Source organism: Apium graveolens, chromosome 7, assembly GCF_009905375.1.
Source record: "Apium graveolens cultivar Ventura chromosome 7, ASM990537v1, whole genome shotgun sequence".
Classification (NCBI taxonomy): domain Eukaryota; kingdom Viridiplantae; phylum Streptophyta; class Magnoliopsida; order Apiales; family Apiaceae; genus Apium; species Apium graveolens.
The window spans coordinates 119,603,175-119,619,830 of NC_133653.1; the positions used below are offsets into that span (position 1 = coordinate 119,603,175).

Here is a 16,656-nt window from a genome sequence, read left to right on the forward strand (position 1 = left end):
TTACTTTAACTCTTGAAAACTATTTTTGCACTTCTCCGTCCATTCAAACTTTTCATTCTTCCTTGTCAATTTGGTCAGTGGTACGACAATCTTCCAAAAATCCTTTACAAATCTCCTGTAATATCCCGCTAGTCCCATAAAACTTCTCACTTCCATTGGCGTCTTCGGTCTCTCCCATTTTATTACCGCTTCGATCTTCTCAGGATCTACTCTAATTCCTTCTTTTCCAGTAATGTGTCCTAGAAACCTTACTTCAACTAACCAAAACTCGCACTTCGAGAACTTGGAATACAATCTCTCCTTCCACAGCACTTCCAAGACTATTCTTAGATGTTCAGCGTGATCAGCTTCTATCTTTGAATATACCAGAATATCATCAAGGAAAACTATAACAAACATGTCCAAATACTCCTTGAATACTCGATTCATTAAATCCATGAAAGCAACTGGTGCATTCGTCAACCCAAAAGCCATAACGAGAAACTCGTAATGTCCATATCTAGTTCGAAAAGCTATTTTCTGTATGTCTTCAGACTTAATCTTTAATTGGTGGTATCCCGATCGCAGATGAATCTTCGAAAAACAAGAGGTTCCCTTGAGTTGGTCAAACAGATCATCAATTCTAGGAAAAGGGTATCTATTCTTAATCGTTAACTTGTTCAATTCTCGATAATCTATACAAAGTTGCATGCTTCCATCCTTCTTCTTCACAAACAACACTGGCACACCCAAGGTGAAACACTTAGTCTTATAAATCCCTTGTCAAGTATTTCTTGTATTTGCTTTGCTAATTCCTTCATCTCCGTTGGTGCCATCCTATATGGAGCTTTCGAAACGGGTTCGGTGCCGGGTGCAAGATCTATTGTAAACTCAATTTGTCTGTCCGGGGTAAGCTAGGAAGTTCTTCAGGAAAAACGTCCAGAAAATCTCTTACCACTGGAATGTCTTCCGGAATGAGGGAAAATATGATTTACAAATACTCTATCTTGTTTAGCTAAGATAATGTATAAGGGTTCATGCATCAATCGGGTTTCACAATTCAACTTATCAATAAAAGATTTTGAAATAAATGATCTAGTGGTTCCTGAATAAATCAATACTTTAGCACTAGCAACATTCACAGAAAACATACGTGACACCACATCGGAACTTTGAATTGCATCCTTCACGTCCATGTTGAAATTTCTTGCTTGAGCTGGATAAGTCAAAGCTGGGCGATTTAAAGATGATGCTATCTGAGATTGATTGAAAGATATTAGGAATGATGGGGTTGACATAGGAGTTACTTGATTCACAGGGTAGGGTACAATAATCAGTTGCATCAATTGGTTGTTACCCACTCCTTTGCATTCTCGTGAGACATGTCCTGGTTTCCCAAACTTATAACACATGATGTTAGCCTTCTGATTCTTGCATTCGTGAGCATAATGGCCCTTCGTATGACACTTGAAATAAACTATATTCACCTTATTGCAGATTTCTGTATGTCGCCTACTACAAATCTTACATTCCGGAACTGATCCTTGCAGGGGTTTCTGTCCATTGGTTGATTGAGATCTTGTTTCTTGTGACTTATTCCCAAATTCTTTCTTCTTAAAGTTTCCGGGTCCACTCTGAGGTTTAAACCTTTGAACAATGTAAATCAATAACTGAATCATAAACAATCTTTATTTCGAAGTGTAAGGTTATTCAAGATTTCCAAGTATGTATAACAATCGAATCATAAAAATTGGTTTTCAGTCAAAGGAGGAATCAAAAGTAGAAGACCCAGGGTTCAAGGGTTACAAGGAGTGGTCTTCTGTTGAACAAAGCAAAGGGTTGGTATATCAAGCAATTCAGTATCTAGAATCAATGCGTGGTATATATGTGTTTGGGAAGTAGTATCGTATATATGTGGTTTATATTTGACAATTCAACAATTAATAATTTACAAAGAACAAGGCTTATGGCTCAAGATCAATAAGAATCAGGGTTAAGGTTAAGTACTTCAAGGTACTTGCAATATAGAATAGGAATTACTGGGAATAATTTCAACATAATCAAAAGAGTTCAAAGGTATTCACAAGTATACTACAAGAAAGTTCAAGGACAGTTGCCTTATCAATTCGCTTTTACTTCACTAACACTTGTCAATTGTTTCCCACTCACTAACCACTTGCTTTTCTTTTCTACGTCTCGCTTCCTCTGTTAAACATCACATATATTCATCAACACTATTTCTCAACTCATTCTATTCAATACAAGCTTCTATCTACCCTTCATTTCACCTAAATCCGACGTACAGATTAAAAGTTATAGCAGAAACAATCGAACAATGCACAAACAATCATTTTATACAGCAATCAGGTCACGTACAACACATAGCACAAAAGATATTCAATCCAAATAATTTTTCAAAGAAGATTCAGGGTCAAAATGATTTTCCCGGTATTTAATACGAATTTTCGAACATTTTTCGGAATTAAAATTAGACTCCGAATCATTTTATAATTAAATAATAGGGTTTGAACACCCGAATCTGGCTTTAAAATAATTTTATAATAATTATCGAGCCTTGAAAATAATTTAAAATAATATTTCAAAGCTCGATACTAATTTTTGGAATTTTTTTAAATCAATAGAATTAATTAATCAATTAATATTAATTAATAAATAATTAAATCAATTAATCAATTAATAATTAAACTAATCGATTAATTAAATAATTAATTATCACTTAAAATTAATTAATTAAATAATTAATATTTAATTTCAAATTTAAAATAATTTTTAGAATTAAAAATATTGATTTTTTTTGAAATTTAAAATCAATTAAAACTAATTTCTGAAAATTAAATAAATAGAAATATAAAATTTTAAAAAATTTTAAACTACCATCCAGTTTTTGTAAGTTTTACAACTAAAATACGGAATTTGAAAATATTTGTAAAGAAGAGGGTGAACAATAAAATTTTCCACCCCCCACCTTCTTCCCCGGCGAACTCCCGCCGCTCACCGCCGGCCAGTCGCCATTAACGGCGACTGGAGCTTTCCGACCATCTTCAATCATGCCCAGAAATGCACGAAACTCACGGGAACTTACCTTTGGTTTTCCAGAAACATAATCGTGTACTCAAAATCATCTAAACTTTCATAAATCGGCCCGAATAACCGATTGAAAATTATCGCCGCCGCCTTGAACAATTTTCCGACGAAGCCCTTCGGGCTATCGTCCGTTCACTACCCATACATCAATCAAATCGGTTTTCAACGATCTACAAGATGGTAACATCAATTTTAAACAATAACCCAACCCAGCAATACCCAATTTTCAATTTAGAACATTCATATCAAGAACCCTAATTTTATTTCCAAGAATCAAACACCCTTTTCTATATGTTATTGAACTCCGTTTTTGACATATAATATACCAAAATGACCAGAAAAAGATTATCTACACGATGGAATCACCAAATTATATCAACAACATCAAGAACAAATTTTCTTAATTTAATCTTTAATAAATTCGAAATAAAATAATTAAATCATAAGAATACCTTGATTTTTGCACAGAAACAGATGATTGATTCAGAAAGAGGTTTTCGAGTGCTTCGTTTTGATATATCACACGCCCGAATCAGAGTTCGATAACGTCTTCGTTCTTGGGTTTGATTATGAAGAACACAACGTTTTTAGGGTTTTTCTCTGTATTTTCTATATTCTTATTGATCGATTATGATTATACGAATAAAATGAAATAATAAAAGGGCTATATATATTTATGGAATATTGGTTCATTTTAGATCGTTTTGGATCGATAAATTAGTTACTTAGCCGCTAAGTAACTACAAAAATGATCCGATTTAATACCCGTATTGGATAATTATCCCACCCGGGCTTTTTATAAAACACTTTATACGAAGATAATGTAATATTATCCCGTCTTTCGAGAATACGGGGTTTGTTGATATATCGAAATCATTATCGTATCGAAAATTGTGCGCCGGGACGCGCACGAGTCAAACCGTAATCCGGATCGAAAAAGTCAAAACACAGAAAATGTCCGGAATTACCAGATTAGGCCAGGAAGGAGTTTTCAGAAGAGTTTCGGGTTGTAAAAACGTAAAAACGGTTGAGGTTGGACGATTCCCGGCTTTTTAAAATAATTTCGTAATTATTCAGAAAATAATTAATAAATTCATAAATCATTATAAAATCATATAATACTCCAAAAATTACCAGAAAAATACCTTAATTCCCTATATTTTATTCTGGACATAATAAAATTAACACACTCACATTTTATCACATAAATAAATCTAAATATTATAATCAATCAGCAGATAATTCACCAAAAATTCACATAATAATTACATAAAAATCATTTATTGATAAAATAATTACACGCGATATCCCGAATATTACATCTTCCCCCTTAAAAGGATTCTGTCCTCAGAATCTCCTAAGTAAACAAGTGAGGGTATTTTTCTCACATTTCACTTTCTAGTTCCCAGGTTGACTCTTCAACTTTTGGGTTTCTCCACAATACTTTTACTAACTTTATGACTTTATTCCTCAAAATCTTTTCTCTCTTCTCTAGAATCTCTATCGGATTCTCTACATATGATAAATCTGCTTGAAGTTCTATCGGCTCATACTTGATTATATGCTTAAAATCTTGGTTATACTTCCTAAGCATTGATACGTGAAAAACATTATGAATATGCTTCATGTGCGGTGGTAACGCCAATTCGTATGCTACCTTACCGATATGTTTCAAAATTTCAAAAGGTCCGACGTATCTAGGACTCAGCTTTCCTTTCTTCCCAAATCTTGACAATCCTTTCCATGGTGACACTTTTAATAACACTAGATCTCCGTCATCGAATTCCATGTCCTTTCTGGATTGATCTACAAACTTTTTTTGACGATCCTGTGCTGCAATTAGCCTTTTCTGGATGACTTCCACAACCTCTTTTGTCTGCTGTACCAATTCAGGTCCAAGTATTTTACGCTCTCCAACTTCGTCCCAATATACTGGTGATCGACATTTGCATCCATAAAGAGCTTCATAGGGAGGCATTCCGATACTGGCATGATAACTGTTATTGTAAGCAAACTCCACTAAGGGTAAATTCTCGTCCCAATTTCCTTTGAAGTCAATAGCACAAACACGTAACATATCTTCAATAGTCTGGATTGTTCTCTCACTTTGGCCATCCGTCTGCGGGTGATAAGCCGTACTCATGTTTAACCTAGTTCCCAATCATTCCTAAAAACTTCTCCAAAATCTCGAATTGAATCTTGGATCTCGATCAGATACAATAGACACAGGGACTCCGTGACGAACTACTATTTCCTTCAAATACATGTGAACCAACTTATCCAGTGAAAATATTTCATTAATAGGCAAAAAATGAGCTGATTTGGTTAGTCTGTCCACTATGACCTAAATAGCATCATGGTTCACTTTCGTCCTTGGTAATCCAACTATAAAATCCATAGCAATGTGCTCCCACTTCCATTCTGGAATTTCCAATGATTGTAATAATCCGCTTGGTCTCTGATGCTCTGCCTTAACTTTTTGACACGTATAACATTTGCTGACCCATTCCGCAATTTCTCTTTTCATGTCTGGCCACCAATAATTTTCTTTTAAATCTCTGTACATCTTGGTACTTCCCGGATGAATGGAATACCTTGAGTTGTGAGCTTCGTGTAGAATTTCATTCTTCAGTTCTGCAACTGGTGGTATCCAAATTCTGGATGAAAATCTAAGAATACCCTGATCGTCCTTTTGAGTGCATAGCTCTTCACCAACCAAATGATTGATATCCTGATCCATTATTTCCTCTTGGCATTTTCTTATTTTCTTTAGTAACTCTGGCTGAAACATCATGCTATACATCTTTATTTCACTAGGCTTGCAAATTCTGACCTCCAATTCCAACTTCTGAAATTTTTTTGTATAATTCTTCAGGTATCGTCAGCATGTTTAGTCTTTCCTTTCTGCTTAACACATCTGCCACCACATTCGCTTTTCCTGGATGATAGTTAATCGTGAAATCATAATCCTTGATCAACTCCAACCATCTTCTTTATCTCATGTTGAGCTCCTTTTACGTGAATATGTACTTCAAACTTTTGTGATCAGTATAGATTTCGCACTTTTCTCCATATAAGTAATGTCTCCAAATTTTCAAGGCGAATACTATTGCCGCTAGTTCCAAATCATGAGTAGGATACTTCTGCTCATGAGGTTTCAGTTGTCTCGACGTATATGCAATAACTTTATCATGCTACATCAAAAAACAACCTAATCCCTTATGAGAAGCATCACTATATATAACAAAATTCCCTTGATCATCTGGAAGTGACAAAACAGGTGCCGTAATCAATCTCTTCTTTAATTCTTGAAAACTTTCTCCGCATTTCTCGTTCTATATAAACTTCTCACTCTTCCTGGTAAGCTTTATCAAAGGCGTCGCAATCTTCGAGAAATCTTGAACAAAACTTCGATAATATCCCGCTAATCCCAAGAAACTTCTCACCTCTGTTGGTGTTTTATGCCATTCCCAATTCATAATAGCTTCAGTCTTTGCTGGGTCCACTTTGATTCCTTCATTACTTACTACGTGTCCTAAAAATTGGACTTCTTGTAACCAAAATTCGGACTTTGAAAACTTTACATACAACTTCTTCTTCCTCAAAATCTCCAAAGCTATCCTTAGATGTTCCGCGTGATCTTCCGTTAACTTAGAGTAGATCAAAATATCATCGATAAACACAATTACAAACTTATCCAAATATTCCTTGAAAATTCTGTTCATCAAATCCATAAATGCTGCTGGGGCATTGATCAATCCAAAAGACATCACTAAGAATTCATAATGACCGTACCTTGTTCTGAAAGCTGTCTTTGGCATATCTTCAGGTTTGATCTTTAATCGATGATATCCAGATCTCAAATCAATCTTAGAAAAATACTTGGCTCCTTTCAGTTGGTCAAACAAATCGTCAATTCGAGGTAATGGATACTTGTTCTTGATCGTAAGCTTATTAAGTTCTCGATAGTCGATGTATAGCCTCATGCTTCCGTCTTTCTTCTTAACAAATAACACCGGTGCACCCCATGGGGATACGCTGGGTCGAATCACTAATTTTTCTAATAATTCTTGCAATTGCTTTGCTAGCTCCTTCATTTCAACTGGCGCCATTCTGTGTGGGGCCTTCGATACTGGTTCCGTTCCAAGTGCTAAGTCGATTGTAAACTCAATTTCCCTATCCGGAGGAAGTCCTGGTAGTTCGTCTGGAAATACATCTGGAAATTCATTTACCACAGGAATATCTTCCAGTTTTGCTGGCTCCTGACTTTTGTCTATCACGTAGGCAATGAAATGCTTGCATCCTTATCATAATAGTTTCTGAACTTGAATCATCGTCAAGAACTTCTTCGCTTGTCTCTGGCCTCTAAATGTCACCGTTTTCTCATCTGGTGTCTTCAGTATTACTTTCTTATTACGACAGTCTATCTGAGCATCATTCTTAGATAGCCAATCCATTCCTAAAATAACGTCAAACTCTCCTAACTTAAATGGTATCAAGTCAACATCAAAATTATGGCCAATAATCTCAATCTCACAGTTTTTACACACTTGGTTAATAGATACACGCTCCTGATTTGCTAATTCTACCGTCATAATCTCACTTAACAATTCAACCGGACAATTTAACTTATTAACAACACCTTGAGAAATAAATGATCGAGTTGCTCCTGAATCTACTAGCGCTTTAACACATAAGGAGTTCACAGTAAGCATACCTGCCACAACATCAGTATCCACGATAGCATCCTTCACAGACATATCATAAACTCTAGCTCTGGGAGGTTCATGCACTGTTGGAGTAGCTCCCATGATTCACAGTGTATTATTAACTGGAACTGGTGCCTTGCAATCCCTTGCCATGTGTCCTGGCTTTCCGCACTTGAAACATGTATACCCAATTGCTAAAACTTTTCCTTCCTGATTCCTGGTAGGCTGATCCTTGTTAGCTGGTTCTATGGCTGGCTGGTTACGACACTCCCTTGAATATTGCCCCCTCTGGTTGCATCTGTAGCAGACCACATTCAACTTATTACAAACTCCTCCATGCTTCTTTCCACAGACTTGACAATCTGGTAGAGCTGGCCTCTACTGGGTTGGTTGGTTCCCCATGGCTGGGCGGTTACCTTGGCCTTCGTTGCCTGTATTCTGTCTGTTAAAATTTCTTCCGGGCTGGAACTTGCCCTTCCTCTGGTTAAAATTTGGAAACTTCCCTGCTTGAGATTGTCCTTCACCTCCTTCAAACTTCCTCTTCTTACCTTCTTTCTCTTTCTGGGACATTTCACTTTCTGTCTCTGCAATCATAACTTTCTACACAATTCCCGCATACGTGTCCAATTCAAATATGGCCACCTTCCCACGGATCCATGGCTTGAGTCCTTGCTGGAACCTCTTAGCCTTCTTCCTATTAGTGTCCACATAGGATGGTACAAACCTGGACAATTCCTTAAACTTGCTTTCGTAATCTGTCACTGACATACTCCCCTCCTTTAACTCCAGAAATTTCAATTCCATTTGGTCCTGGACGAATTGAGGAAAATACTTCCCGAGAAACAACTCCTTGAATCTCTCCCACACAACATCATCGGTACCTCCCAACACTTTAACAATTTCCCACCAGTATGTGGCTTCATTCTTCAGATAGTAACTTGCAAATTCAGTCTTTTGCTCCTCTTTCACCTTGACTAAGGCAAATGCCTTCTCAATCTCCTTCAACCAGACCCTTACCTCAATCAGATCTGCAGAACCTTTAAACTCTGGTGGATTCACCGCCTGAAAGGTCTTAAAGGTTACCTGAGGGTTAGTCTGCCTCTGCTGCTGTTGAGTCAGATGGACTGTCTGTTGGGCCAAGATCTGAAGAATCTGGGCTACAATTGGGTCTATGGGACCTGGATTCACATTCTGGTTATTGCTGTCTTGGGTATTGTTGTTGTTGTTGTTGGTTTCTTCATTTTGGTTGGTAGCACGGGTGTTTCTTCTAGGAGGCATTTTCTGTAAAGAATCAAACAACTTATTTAGCCTTTAAATCAAATCCCTTTTTCTGAAAAGATTTTTGTAAAACAGAAACATTTCCTTTTTGAAAACATTTTCAATAATTGAAATAAGTAAATTGCATGCTTCTTTACAGAATGTAAACAGTTAAGGGAAAAAGGGTACATGTTATCACAAGAGTTCATAACTGGTATAGTAAAATAAAACAGGTATAGTAAAGTATTGACAATGCTGAAAAAGGAAAGACATTGGTCTATATCAAAGTTTGGTGGTACAAGCACGAAACGTTTTATTGAAGGCAAAGGTATAACAGGTTTATCCATAAGTCAGCAAGTCTTGTTTATTTATATTCCCACCAAAATCTGATTTTTATATATCCCACATTGTTATACACATATCAGCTGTCACATCATCTTCGTTGTCTAGTTTCAAGTACTCTCCGGGTCACCTGAATCTTATTCCGAAATTCCTTCACATTTCTGTCGACATCTATAGTCCTGATAATGTGTTGAAATCCCCGGACCTGTGCCAACAGGGCTTCTTGCTCCAAAAGAAGAACCTTATACTAGACTACTGAAGAAATTCATTGTCATAGAATACCAAATAAAATTTCAAAATCAAGGAAATCGAATGAGAAGGAATAGTGAAGAAGATGTAGGTACGACTGAGAGCAACCATACAAGTACATAAGATGTCCAGTCTTAGTACCGCATAGTTCACAACACATAATTTGGTGGCATCCCACCAGACCCTTTTGTCACACATACAAATAGTCAACGCATATGCATTGTTTGCCCTCAACCGTCCGATAGAATCACCAAGAAAAGAAATAATGTTTAGATAGAAAAATTCTTAAGTAGGGAATGAGAGAATCTGATTTATAATGGGGTCAACAAAATCTTAAGACGCGCCCGCAGCCGAATGTCCAATAGAATCATAATCAACAGGTGGAGGTCCTCGAATAGGTAATCTCACGCTTAAAGATAGAATAATTTGCATTGGTGCATCCGTCGCAACATGTATTATGACTGACACCGACGGAAGAGCAGGACGTGGAACAAATGATGATCCTCCGACGAAAGGCTCCGAGTAATCAGATGATATCGAAATAAGGAATCTGCCATCGCTGCTATCCGAAAATCACGTTGCTAAATAAGAATCTCGAATCTCGAAACGAATCATACTAAAACCTATTATTTAGTCATATTCAACTTTTTGACGCTCTATTTCTTTATTTCCTAGTACTAATCTTAACCCTCTACCCCTTCCCGACAATCTAGGCTTGTGGCACTGACTTTAAACCGTAGCTCTTATACCAAACTGTAGCGCCCTCCAAACCCGGGTCAGAAGTTTGGGGGTCCACAACACACACACTCACTATATTTAAACCTGTTTATGAATATAAGGATATATATATATATATATACAATGACCCTACTTACCATATTCCAAAGATCGACGCAGTTTAAAGTATGTCCACAAGCTACAACCTTATTTATATTACAAACGTTCCAAATCCCAACTTATTTTATCTTACAACTGAAGTTTAAACTTTACTACAAACTATTAACACAACCAAGCCAAACATTATCTGCTAGTCTATTCCATTCAACCTGGATACCTAGCTTGCACACTTGTCTGAGGATCCTCGCTACCACCAGTTTCTTTTTTCACTGGAAAAAAGTATAAAACAGATTTTCAAGAGTGAGCTAACTAGCTCAGCAAGTCACAATGACAGTAACTGAGATTAACAATGATCAACTGAAATGATATAAGAAATCAAGTTTACTGATAAGCAATGATTAGAACTGGATATTCACTTTTATTTTAAAAAACCAAGGTTAGGCTGCTGATCAGTCACGCACTAACCCCGAGCAAGGCTCCCAGCTTTGCTCTATATACTGGATCCAAGGCACATATTGGCCTACTTTGACCACGAATCTGGTCCGACCACGAATCTGGTCCGTATTTGAAAACAATCCAATTCTAGAATAACAATATGATAAACAATGTAAATCAATAACTGAATCATAAACAATCTTTATCGTGTAAGGTGATTCAAGATTTCCAAGTATGTATAACAATGGAATCATAAGAATTAGTTTTCAATCAAAGGATGAATCAAAATTAGAAGACCCAGGGTTCATGGGTTACAAGGAGTGGTCTTCTGTTGAATAAAGCAAAATGGTTGGTATATCAAGTAATTCAGTATCAAGAATCAATGCGTGGTATATATGTGTTTGGGAAGTAGTATCGTATAGGTGTGGTTTGTATTTGAGAATTCAACAATTAATAGTTTACAAAGAACAAGGCTTATGGCTCAAGATCAATAAGAATCAGGGTTAGGGTTAAGTACTTCTAGGTACTTGCAATATAGAATAGGAATTACTCGGATTAATTTCAACATAATCAAAAGAGTTTAAAAGTATTCACAAGTATACTACAAGAAAGTTCAAGGACACCTGCCTTATCAATTCGCTTTTACTTCACTAACACTTGTCAATTGGTTCCCACTCACTAACCGCTTGCTTTCCTTTTCTATGTCTCGCTTCCTCTGTTAAACATCACATATGTTCATCAACACTATTTCTCAACTCATTCTATTCGATACAAGCTTCTATCTACCCTTCGTTTCACCTAAATCCGACGTACGGATTAAAAGTTATAGCAGAAACAATCGAACAATGCACAAACAATCATTTTATACAGCAATCAGGTCACGTACAACACATAGCACATAAGATATTCAATCCAAATAATTTTTCAAAGAAGATTCGGGGTCAAAATAATTTTCCCGGTATTTAATACAAATGTTCGAACATTTTTCGAAATTAAAATTGGACTCTGAATCATTTTATAATTAAATAATAGGGTTTGAACACCCGAATCTGGCTTTAAAATAATTTTATAATAATTATCGAGCCTTGAAAATAATTTAAAATAATATTTTAAAGCTCGATACTAATTTTTTGAATTTTTTTAAATCAATAGAATTAATTAAATCTAATTAATTAATCAATTAAAATTAATTAATAACTAATTAAATCAATTAATCAATTAATCAATTAATAATTAAACTAATTAATTAATTAAATAATTAATTATCACTTAAAATTAATTAATTAAATAATTAAGATTTAATTTCGAATTTAAAATAATTTTTAGAATTAAAAATATTGATTTTTTTGAAATTTAAAATCAATTAAAACTAATTTCTGAAAATTAAATAAATAGAAATATAAAATTTTAAAAATTTTAAACTGCCATCCAGTTTTTGTAAGTTTTACAACTAAAATACGGAATTTGAAAATATTTGCAAAGCAGAGGGTGAAAAATGAAATTTTCCACCCCCCACCTTCTTCCCCGGCGAACTCCCGCCGGTCACCGCTGGCCAGTCGCCATTAACGGCGACTGGAGCTTTCCATCCACCTTCAATCGTGCCCAAAAATGCACGAAACTCACGAGAACTTACCTTTGGTTTTCCAGAAACACAATCGTGTACTCAAAATCATCTAAACTTTCATAAATCGGCCCGAATAACCGATTGAAAATTATCGCCGCCGCCTTGAACAATTTTCCGACGAAGCCCTTCCGGCTATCGTCCGTTCATTACCCATACATCAATCAAATCGGTTTTCAACGATCTACAAGATGGTAACATCAATTTTAAATAATAACCCTTTACCTAGAAATACCCAATTTTCAATTTAGAACATTCATATCAAGAACCCTAATTTTTATTTCCAAGAATCAAACACCCTTTTCTATATATTATTGAACTCGGTTTTTGACATATAATATACCAAAATGACCAGAAAAAGATTATCTATACAATGAAATCATCAAATCATATGAACAATATGAAGAACAAATTTTCATAATTTAATCTTTAATAAATTCGAAATAAAATAATTAAATCATAAGAATACCTTGATTTTTGCACAGAAACAGATGATTGATTCAGAAAGAGGTTTTCGAGAGCTTCGTTTTGATATATCACACGCCCAAATCGGAGTTCAATAACATCTTCGTTCTTGGGCTTGATTGTGAAGAACACAACGTTTTTAGGGTTTTTCTCTGTATTTTCTATAATTCTACTGATCGATTATGATTATACGAATAAATTGAAATAATAAAAGGGATATATATATATATATATTTATGCAATATGGGTTTGTGTTGGATCATTTTGGATCGATAAATTAGTTACTTAGCCGCTAAGTAACTGCAAAAATGATCCGATTTAATACCCGTATTGGATAATTATCCCAACCAGGCTTTTTATAAAACACTTTATACGAAGATAATATAATATTATCCCGTCTTTCGAGAATACGGGGTTTGTTGATATATCAAAACTATTATCGTATCGAAAATTGTTCTCCGGGACGCGCACGAGTCAAACCGTAATCCGGATCGAAAAAGTCAAAACACGGAAAATGTCCGGAATTACCAGATTCGGTTAGGAAGGAGTTTTCGGAAGAGTTTCGGGTTGTAAAAATGTAAAAATGGTTAAGGTTGGACGATTCCTGGCTTTTTAAAATAATTTCGTAATTATTCAGAAAATAATTAATAAATTCATAAATCAATATAAAATCATATAATACTACAAAAATTACCAGAAAAATACCTTAATTACCTATATTTTAATCTGGACATAATAAAATTAACACACTCACATTTTATCACATATATACATCTAAATATTATTATCAATCAACAGATAATTCACCAAAAATTCACATAATAATTACATAAAAATCATTTATTGATAAACTTATTACACGCGATATCCCGGATATTACACAGACTCTGCTTGATCTTCTTCTTTCTCATTTGTTTTCAAAGTCAAGTCATTCTCCAATATTCAAAGGCAGTGAAAAATCACCAAAATATTATACTTAATACCAGCACATGTACATGGATCGTTCCTTTCATATGACATTTCACTTGCCACCCATTGAACTCATTGGAGTACTTGATACTTTGTTGTAATACATTTATTTTTTTTTCGATGATCAAGTAATTGATTCCCAGCAAAAAATCCCACTTGAACAAAGAAATCCTCATACTTATATTTTCACCAATCTCAAACATTAATCACCATGCTATACTAGTCAATCAAGACAAGAATAAAAAAGTCAGCTCAAGATTTAATTGGTGACATACAAAGAAAAAGGATATAGGCTCAAGAGGGCTCACTAAGGATTATTTTTTCAGGGTACTGTTTGGGACAATATGGTTAATCCTATCGCCTTTATCATTTTTACACATACACAATATTAATATACGCACGATCTGATTTAAAGCAAGCTCTAGATCAACAAGGACAATGATAAATATCTCACAAAAAAAAATAGATTGATAAAAGATGCATCAATCATAAATTAGGCTCAATATCTCATAGGTAATAGCATGTTATACTCGTCAAAATACGACGTACATTGAAGTTTTAAAATTTCACAAGCACATACAAGACATCATCATGCATAAGGTATTTTACTCTAAGGAAACATACATATGACACACGAAAATCTAAAAAGAAACAAATTTTAAAAAAATTATCCTAATATTTATTACTTTTTGTCTTGTTAATGTTGACATTATTTTTTTTTATTTTTTCAAAGTTGAAAACCTCTCCCCACACTAAAGTGGTTCATTATCCCCAATGAACAACAAATATAAAATATATAAAAAAAATCCTAAAAAAATACACAAATAAATAAAATAAATAAAAAAAATAAAAAAATATATAAAAAAGTTAATAATACTCCCTTAGTGGTGAACAAGAAGTGTCTCTTTGAAAATTATTGTTGGAAGTAACTCTTGCCTTTAAGTATATTATAAATTTTCAAGTCCACTTTCAATAGATAATAATTGCAGTTCATATTCTAGCACATGTACAAGGCTAGTTCAGCCGGTTTAAAGTGCCAAATTAGAGCTCTTATAGTTAGCTCTGGTCAGGGTTTTATCCTCATTGACAGCGAAATTAATATATTTTTGGCTTGATATCTTCTAACTGGAGGATTGTGCCTGTTGTGCTTGACTGCATGTGATGCTATTATAAGATGAGCTGCTATCTTCTAATGGGCCTTCAAACCGGTGCGAGAAGGAAGTCTGGTTGAGCACACGGTCCGCTCACGTGAGAAATAAGTCTGGTTGTGCACACACATGCACATGCTATTGACTAGCTTGCGCATGCCAAAATGGCAGAAGAGCTTGTCGTTGTCTAAGATGAGCATGCATGATCATACAGAGGTTCACATGGTCATGCTAAAATGAGGATACACCACAGTACCTTAGACAGGGAGAACATGAGAAAGAGCATGATCATGCTCACTTAACATTTAAAAATCACTCACGGAAAAATGCTATCGCCCTTATAGTTCTGTAACACTTCACACAAAATTCATCAAGGCACCTTGTGGAAGTAAAAATAAATACAAAAATAAACCAATCTTATTAAAAAAATTATACAAAAATATTTTATAATAATATACTAGTACTGTATTAATATTATTATTACAATAATTACATACCAACATATTGGGTTGACTCCCAAAAAACACCTTTATTTAATATCTTTTGGCTAGACATAAAACCCATCTTTTTACTTAAAAATTTCACACCGTGGTGTAAAATTTTGCACAGCGTTTCCTAGCGGCCATTTAATTATCATGTTTGGGACCACCTCCTTGATGAAAATTTTCAACCTCCTTCGCTCCTCAAAAGAATCTATTCTAGTGACCTGTAACAGGACTTGCATCCAAAAAGAGTGGACAATATCACCAAAATTTGACATAAGCCATCCAACACCAATTTTGTTCTTTAGTTGAATCTTGAACAAATTTTCTTTCTTGTCTGAAGATAATTTTGCTGAGACAATGATAGACAACGTCGAAGATAAACTCGAATAAACCTCCTTAAAATGAGAAAGCATTTTAAATTCTGAATCAGGTGGTTCCTTAATAGATGCTTTTGGAGGGTTCACTGCTCTAAATAGTACTTCCAATGATTCAAAATAAAGCACTATTTCCGCGTCTTGTGAATCAACCTCAACAAAGTTTACATCTTCCTCCTCTTTCTTATTCTCATGTCCAGAATTGAGCATGTGCTGATCCAATATATCTTCATCTAAATCATGCTTTAATTTATCAGAAACTAGAACATCAATATAGTTTTATGAAGATTCAATAACATATCCTTCAAGATTAGATGTCGTCCGTCAAACCTCCACCTCTTGTTCACTTTCAACTAACACAGCTTCCATATTTTCCCTCCCATCATTAAGCTCTTGTTGTTGAGATTGTTAAAAATAAGAATAGTTAGAGTTCTTTGGTGAAGTTCTAAGATAAGCTCCTTGATTGATCCATGAATAATTGGGAGGTTGCACCAAGGGCTGATTAATATCAAAGCAAATTGAATATGGATTAGAAGGACAATAGTCATATATATGAGCACCGCCACAATAAACACACAAAACATTGTCAGCTAGGCTCCATGATAGACTCGATGATTACCACATAGGTTGATTCCTTCCCATGTATAAATCATTAACCATCTCGTACATAGAAGCTATTCT

General features: G+C 34.9%; 1 protein-coding gene across 1 annotated transcript; it reads right to left on the reverse strand.

Annotated features, from left to right (window-relative positions):
- LOC141674002 (uncharacterized) lies at positions 1–16,358 on the reverse strand. The gene is made up of 6 exons (XM_074480730.1): positions 16,334–16,358; positions 15,823–16,235; positions 8,518–8,855; positions 7,903–8,091; positions 1,101–1,626; positions 1–354 (listed from the first exon to the last, which is right to left on the reverse strand). Exons 1-6 carry the CDS (start codon positions 16,356–16,358, stop codon positions 1–3), a joined length of 1,845 nt encoding a protein of 614 aa, XP_074336831.1.
- Positions 16,359–16,656: the final 298 nt, after the last annotated feature.

Bases quoted from the DNA above. Each gene is read 5' to 3' on its own strand.
- LOC141674002 (XM_074480730.1), bottom strand. From the start codon at position 16,358: ATGGGAGGGAAAATATGGAAGCTGT. The intron at 16,236-16,333 runs GTTAGTTGAAAG...TTGATGTTCTAG, and splicing joins AGGGAAAATATGGAAGCTGT to TTTCTGATAAATTAAAGCAT. The intron at 8,092-8,517 runs GTTTGTACCATC...GGTCTGCTACAG, and splicing joins AAGTTTAAGGAATTGTCCAG to ATGCAACCAGAGGGGGCAAT.